Consider the following 8102-nt stretch of genomic DNA (forward strand, 5'->3'; position numbering starts at 1 on the left):
TATTACAAAATTTTTTTATATTTCACATTTCCAATTTTTTTTTTATAAATATTAAACACAGAATTTAATAATTGTTTTATTAATTTTTTCTTTCTCACCCTTATAAAATAAAGATTTATAAAAAATATATTTTATATATTTTCTTTTATATTTTTTTATTTTTATAAATACAGTTAATCATCATCATTTTCACCAATTTATTCAACAATTAATTAGTATTGTTTTTAAACAATAAAAATTAATTCAAAAATAACACAATTTATCAATAAAACTAAATCAATATAAACAGTGTTTTTTATTTTATAGTTTTACATTTACCAACTTATTATTTTATTTTATTTTATTTTATTTTGTTAATATCCAATTTTCATTTTTTTTTTTTTTTAATTTTTGAAAAAAAAAAACAGTTTGGCTTTTTTTTTTAAATTAAATTATGGGCGGAAATAATTTAAATAAAAGAGGATATGACCAAATGAATGATGAGTGGGGCGGAATAAGCAATAGTGGTATAACAAATAATAGTGGCGAATCACCAAATTTAATTAGTCAATCAACAATATCAATGTCAAACGATAATTCTGGCAACAGTGGGGGAAACAGAATTCCAATCGAAACAATAGGTGGGAACAATATAATAAATGGAGCAACAATGTTAAATTTATCAAATAATACAACTCCAACAACCTCAAGCCTATCAATTTCAACTCTTTCCAATAATATAAGTAATAATATGAATAGTAGTAATAATATAAATAATAATAATAATAATATTAACAATAATATAAATAGTAGTAGTAATAATATTAATAATTTAAGTAATGGTGATCAAATTATAAATTCAAATTTTGGTCAAAATAAAGATGAAATTAATAATACATCCTCATCAAATTTAATTTTATCAAATATTTCAACTGCATCTACAACCACAAAGACTAGGGGAAGAGGCGAAAGAAAACGTACAAAATTCCCAGACGAAGAAGTTAAAGTTTTATGTGACCTTGTTGTACTTTTTGGAAAAGACGTTAGAACCATTTTAACATTCAAACCTTTTAAAGATGGAAAATACTCTGAAAGACAAATATATGACAAAGTACGTGCATTAAAGAAAGGAGGTTTAGTGCCATCACATCCAGACTCTGAAACAATTAAAAAGGCAAAATTAGAGTTAGGTATTGCAGAAAATGTAGATACAGATAGTCTTAGAAGTGGTAAAAAAGGAAGACTTTCAAGTGTTGTTTTAGCATCACATTCAGACTCTGAATATTCTTCATCAGAGCATGAAGATGACGATCCAAGTGGTCTCATTTCAGCAAACACCTCAACAACCAGTTTAATTGGTAGCAATATTTTAAGCAATTCATCCAATAATATCAATACATCTTTATCATTAAGTGCCTCTCAATCACCACAATCACCACAATCAAATATATCCTCAACAAATTTAATAAATAACAATAATGGGACCTCAACTCCTGGACCATCGCGTAGACCCAGTAGTGCCAGATTAATAAATCGTAGAAGTTTAGGAACATTACAAGAAAATGCCCAGAACTTAATCAACTATGATTCAAAATCCACAAACACATCCCAAGTTTTCCCAATCCTCTCACAAACAAATTTAACAAATAGTATTAATAGCAGTACCAACAATATAAACAATTTAAGTAATAGTATCAATAATAGCAATATAATATCACATAGTACTACTACATCAACCATTATAACACCAAACCGTACTCGTGAAAGAGACAAATTAAGTGCATTAGAAAAAGCTAGAATCGATAAGGCTTCTGATAAGGTCGAAAAGAGAATCCAAACAAGAGAAAAACCTGCAAAAGTTTATAAAAAAGAAACCTATATAGATTCAGACACTGAATTTGACGACGAAGACGACGAGGACGATTCTAACACTACAACAATTGGAAAAGAAAATTCATTCTTACAATTTGACTATTACTCAACAAATCACAACTACTCTTTAAAGAACAATAAAACATTTTCAAATCCATCATCAATATCATCAACATCACTAACCCCAACAACAACAACCACTACCACTACCACCACTACCCAACCAATACCAATCAATTGTAGATTAAATTTAGCAAAAAACAATAATAATAGTAAAACAAACCCATTTATAAATACCAGTAATAACAATTTAATAAGTAACAATTTAAACATTAGCAGCTCAACATTAAACACATATGCGTCATCAATTTTAAATGGCCATAGTTTAGTGAATCCAAACAAAAACAGTTTTTTCAAATATGAAACTGAAAAAAATTTATTAATATTTTATCCATTTTTTACAAAGAGTCTCCCAGTAAATACTTTTGTTTTTGAAAAAGGTAAATATTTATTTTAGTAATATTATTATTAATATATTTAATAAATTATTAATTCTTTTTTATTCATATCTAGAATTATTAATTTTAACAATTGAAATGCCAAATGTTTTTGATTGGCTATCATCAAATGTAGATAAATCTCCAATTATATCAGAAACCAATATCACAGTGGAGTTTCCTCATCCCGGTAAAAACTATGGTCCACCAAGAAAGATTAATAAATTACCAGATGGTGTTAATGGAGTTGCCTTCATTTTTGAGAAAATTAAACAAGGTAATGTCGATTTAGATTTATCAAGTTTATAAATAAAAAAAATAAAAAATAAAAAAATAAAAATTTTTTTTTCCCTTCCCTCTATTATTTTCAATAATCGTTGAAAATAAATGTAATAAATATACAATATATAAGATTTGTTTTTAAAAAATTATTTAAAGTATTTTTTATCTTCATATTAAAAAAAATAAAAATATTTATAATAATGAAAAAGAAAATAAAAAATATGTATTTTTTTTTTTTTATAATTTACAATTTTATTGAATATGTAAAAATTAAATGAATCATTTAAAAATTCAATTAGCTTATTCGTTGATTGAGGCAGTCCAGTCGCCTCTGAGAGAGTAGACCTTTGAGTGCCACCAAGTCTTGAAGACACATTCGAATGATTTAGCGGTGACGTTTCTTGCTTCAACTTCAACACGGACTTGGTTAGATTCATCAGCAGTTGAATCAATTAAGTCAAAAGTAAGTGCAATTTCTGGGACTTTGCTGAAAGTAACTGGGAAAGTAACTGGGACAACAATTTCACGAGCACCAGTACCAGAGTTTAAGACACCATTGGCACCTGAATCAACATGACCAATTTGGGTGAAGGTTGAAAGGGTTGGTTGGGTGTAGAGTTCAAATCTTAATGAAACGTGACCGCTCCAGGTAAGTGGGTGAATGGCAACTGAACGAGCTCTAAGTGGGGTATCGAAGAAGTGAGTGGTAACTGTATTACGATCAGTACTACCTTGAATAGCAGCACCATTTCTATAGTCAACCCAGGTGACATTGTCTAAGGAGTATCTAATTTTGTATGAGGTAACCCATTGGTCTAAAAAAAGATTTATAAGTATTTACTTTAAACTATATAATAAATCAAATTAATAATTTTATAAAAACTTACCAGCATCACCACGACCTTGAATTGAAAGGGCAACAAAGGTTCTTGGTACTTCACAACCAGCAATAATGAATTGATTAGTATCGTTAACTGAGGCACACCATGCTTCTGAACCATCGAATCTAGCATCTTTGCTGTTTTGATAATTTAAAACTGCATTGGCTTGGGTGTGGTTACCGTCCCAATTGGTGCTGGTTCTAAGGTGGCATTGAGCATTAGCTAATAAATGGACTAAACCGGTAAGTGATTGTGACATTTTATTTTGAATATTATTTAAAGAAAGAATTAGATACTAATAAATTATTTATTTGATTGTTGAAATTGATTATAAAATGAAAAAAAATTGCATTTAAATATTTTTTTTAAAAATGCACAAATTAAAAAAATATATAATAAATTATAAAAAAAAAATTAAATAAAATAAAGTAATATCTTGGTGGTTTTTTTTTTTGCCATATTTACATTTCCAACCTCTTGATTTTCTTATTTTTAATAAACAAACCCCCTTTTTTGGAAGATAAAAAAAATTATTTTATTATATAAAAAATAAATTATAAAAAAATACACAAAACTTTTTTTAAAAAATCAATAGTGACTGTAATTTTTTTTTTTTAATCTGGGTGCTGTAAAATGATTGGCCCTTTACTTTTAAAATCAAAGCTTCATCATTACTAAAACACAGCTTTCCCAAAATTTGATTAAATAATTTTTCTTATAAATTGATATTTGCACTAAAAAACACCATCAAACTTTTTTTTTTTTACAAAAAAAAATTTTGATATTATTTTTTTGTGATTTAATCTATTCATAAAAAAGAAAAAAATTAAATTTGCATCATTGATGTTTAATAAATCAAAATCCATTTCACAAAAAAATTTAAATTTTATTTATTTAAATTTAAAATAATAAAAGTGGGGTTGAGGAAAAAAAAAAAATTTCACGTGTTTGGTAAATGTGTTTTTTTATTTTTTTAAAAATGATTGGTTATATTTTTAATGAAATCTTGTTTATCACCTTAAAATTTTATTTTTTCTTGATAAATTTAAAATAAATCTTTTGAAAAAATAAAATTTTAATTAAAAAAATAATGAAATTTTTTTTTTTTTTTTAATTTTTTTTAAAATTTTTTTTTTTCTTTGAAAGTAATATTTGTAACAGGAGCGGAGCCTTGCCCCATAAAAAAAAACCCCCAATAAATTTTTAACAAAAAAAAAAACCACTTTTAAATGGGGTTTGTATAAAAAAAAAAAATATATTAAAAAAAAAAATAAAAAAGAAAAAATCAAAATGAAAAATGAAAAATAATATAATATATTATTTTAATAATAAAATTAATAAATTTGAATTGTATTATTAAGAAAAATAAAAATGGGTAAAAAAAAAAAAAAAAAGATATTTTTTTGTGATGGGGTGATCATAACAAAGTGGTGTGTTTTTTTTTTTTTTTTAATGAATAAATAAATAATATTAAAAATTATTTTATTAAAATCTTTTTGAAAACAAAAAAAAAAAATTGCTGTATATTACTGAAAAAAATAATTTTTTTTTTTAATTTTCTATTATTGTTATTATTATTATTATGTTAAATATTTAATAAATATAATTTATATTCATCTTCAAAAATTGAAGTTGATGCATCATTTGAAGGTAAATTACCAAATAATATTGGTACTTTAGTTCTTACTGAATGCAATGTTCTTTTTATAACACATTGAATAATTAATTCGTATTTGCAATTGATCAAAGAACCATTTGTAGTTTGATTACATGATTTAATTTCGTCAGTGTTAAATGATATTACTTCGTTATAATTGGAATGAGATGAACATCCACCATATTTTTGAAGAGTTTTGATTGAAGTTTTTTTACATATTTTTTTACCATCTTTACCATCGCTAACTACTGTTACATTTCCATTTGCATTGTGATGGCCATGGTTTTTATTGTTGAAATCTGATATGGTAGATTCATTTTCATCTACTGAATCCAAATCATTTACGTCCTTGTCGTCTATTATTGTTAATAATGAATCCTTGTCAATACTACCACTGTGATTTAAAGCGCTGTTCAAGAAATCACTTTTGTTTAATAAAAGAGTTTGAATCTTCTTTATTGAAACTTGAACATATTCGACACTTTTTGAAGTTGAATTTTCAATTTTAATTTGAATGGGTATCTTTTCTCCTGGGAAAAAGACATTTCTCTTTAGGAAAACTTTAAGATGCACAAAACCAGAGGTGCCAATGAATGATTTTCTTTTTTCACTCTTTAATGGTATTTCATTTACACTTGCTGATACGATAGATGGCTCGCAAACTGAAAATGATTTCTTTAATTTAAACTGTTGAACTGATTCTACAAATGATACAGATAAACGGTAGAGGACTGCAGAAATGATTTTTTCACCTGTTTCTTTATCAAAGCTATAGTCACAAAAAGAACTTGGTAAATGGGATGGGATGGGGAAGCTGAATGGGATGATATGAGTGCCGGCACCCATAATACCATCAGTGTCATCAGTATTGAAAATATTTTCTGTAGTTTTATAAATGATTTTCTTTTGTTGACATTTTTCATTATTTTGAATGCCATAGTGGTTTTGTAGGTTGAATGAGGATGAGGAGGAAGAGATCTTTAAAAAGCTATTGATACTACCACTATTTTTAATTGTGTTTACACCACTCTTTAAGGATTTTAAAACCTTTAAATTCTTTGCAATTGTACTTGATTTTGAGATAGTTGATCCCTTTCCACTTGTAATTGAACTACTACTTTCTTTTAAACTATATGCAGAGACCATAGATGAGGCATCAATAATTTCAAAGGATGGATCTTTTGATATACTATTTGATGATTTTGTATTGGATTGACAGACTATAACATGCTCGAATGCTTTCCACTTTAAATTGATACCAGCTGTCTTTATATCATTATTAAGTATGATTTCTAAACTACCACTACAATTTGAACCAGCAATAAAATAACCACTATTTAAATGAATTTTAACAAGTTCTATATCTAATGAATCCTGAAAATAATTTACAAAATAATTATTTAATGATTCAATATTTAATGTTTCATTCATTTGATTTTTATTTTTATTAAAATTAATATTTGTAAATATTTGTGTATTTCTATTACTACTACTATTTGCTGGATAATTATTACTATTTAAACTACTACTTGAGTCACTATAACAATCATATGATAAATAATTATCACTATTACTTGTAAAACTGTCACTACTACTTTCACTACTACTATCACTATTATCACAATCTATAATATTATTATTATTATTATTATTATTATTATTATTATTATTATTATTATTATTATTATTATTATTATTATTATTATTTGTATCTGTATCTGTATCTGTATTTGTATTTGTATTTGTATTTGTATCTGTTTTTGTATTTAAATAATTATTAACTTTTAAATTATAACTACTTCCTATTATTATACTTTTTTTATTATTTAAATTATTTTTATTTATATCAGCTATATTACTACTATTATTATTATTATTATTACAATTATTATTTTTACAATTAATATTATTTTCAAAAAAATTTTTATTTATGTTATCATTAAAATTGAAGTTTTTAATGTTATTATTATTATTATTTATATTATTATAATTTTCGTTAATAGATTTAAAAATAGAAGCCCCAAATTTGTTTTCATTATTTTCTGTGTGTGTTGGTGGTTGTGTGTTTGTGTGTGATTGTGATAAGTGGTTATGTGGTTGTTTTGTGTGTTGAGGGGGTGATGGTAGGGAATTAATATTAGTTTCAATATTTTTATTATTATAATTTATTTTATCATTACTGTTATTATATTTATTATTATCATTATTGTGATCATATTCTTGAATTGTGAGTGATTGAATTTTATTTGAAAAATTATTATTAATATGATTGTGATTATTATATTGTGCATTATAATTATCGCTACATGTATCACTATAAATTTTCAGAGACATATTGTTATTTTTAACTTGAATATTATTAATATTGTTTCTATTATTATTATTTTTTAAACCATTATTTTGATAATGTTTATTTATAATCATTTTTTTTTCTAAAAAAAAAAGATTTTTAAATCTTTTTTTTTTTTAAGGGGGTTTTTAAATCCTTTTTTTTTTTTTTTTTTTTTTTTTTTTTTCGATTAATTTTTTTTATTTTTAAATTATTTATATCTATTATTTTTAAAATACAATTAATTTTTCACGTTAATTTTTTTTTTACATATATACTTATGATTTCTTTTAAAAAAAAAAAAATAATAAATAAAATAAAAAAAAAAATGGTGTGTATCAAAATAGCTAGGAAAATTAAATTAAAAGAAAAAAAAAAAAAAATAAAAAATTGTAAAAAATAAATCGTTTTTTATATTTATCCAATCAGAATTTGTGTTCATATGTATTTTTTATTGTAAAACACAAAAAAAAAAAAAATAAAAAAAATTTAATTTAAAAAAAAATAATTGAAAAAAAAAACTGCTCTGGTATCGGTAATGTTGGCAACCAATACCAGATATTTAGGGAAGTAGTTTCAGCTGATGTATTTTCCGTCTTTATTTA

At 24.1% G+C, this 8102-nt stretch overlaps 3 protein-coding genes across 3 annotated transcripts; 1 reads left to right on the forward strand and 2 right to left on the reverse strand.

Moving 5' to 3' along the window:
* Window positions 1-210: 210 nt before the first annotated feature.
* Window positions 211-2753, forward strand: DICPUDRAFT_100117 (uncharacterized protein). Its single transcript, XM_003294931.1, has 2 exons — window positions 211-2351; window positions 2425-2753. The coding sequence occupies exons 1-2, from the start codon at window positions 434-436 to the stop codon at window positions 2655-2657; spliced, it is 2151 nt and encodes a 716-aa protein (XP_003294979.1). The 5' UTR covers window positions 211-433; the 3' UTR covers window positions 2658-2753.
* Window positions 2754-2930: 177 nt separating this feature from the next.
* DICPUDRAFT_160079 (uncharacterized protein) lies at window positions 2931-3770 on the reverse strand (the record flags this gene model as incomplete). Its single annotated transcript, XM_003294932.1, has 2 exons — window positions 2931-3445; window positions 3518-3770. The coding sequence occupies 2 exons, from the start codon at window positions 3768-3770 to the stop codon at window positions 2931-2933; spliced, it is 768 nt and encodes a 255-aa protein (XP_003294980.1).
* Window positions 3771-5096: 1326 nt separating this feature from the next.
* Window positions 5097-7592, reverse strand: DICPUDRAFT_85420 (uncharacterized protein; the record flags this gene model as incomplete). The annotated part of the gene is made up of 1 exon (XM_003294933.1): window positions 5097-7592. The coding sequence occupies one exon, from the start codon at window positions 7590-7592 to the stop codon at window positions 5097-5099; it is 2496 nt and encodes an 831-aa protein (XP_003294981.1).
* Window positions 7593-8102: the final 510 nt, after the last annotated feature.

This window comes from Dictyostelium purpureum (assembly GCF_000190715.1).
Source record: "Dictyostelium purpureum unplaced genomic scaffold DICPUscaffold_683, whole genome shotgun sequence".
Lineage (NCBI taxonomy): Eukaryota > Evosea > Eumycetozoa > Dictyosteliales > Dictyosteliaceae > Dictyostelium > Dictyostelium purpureum.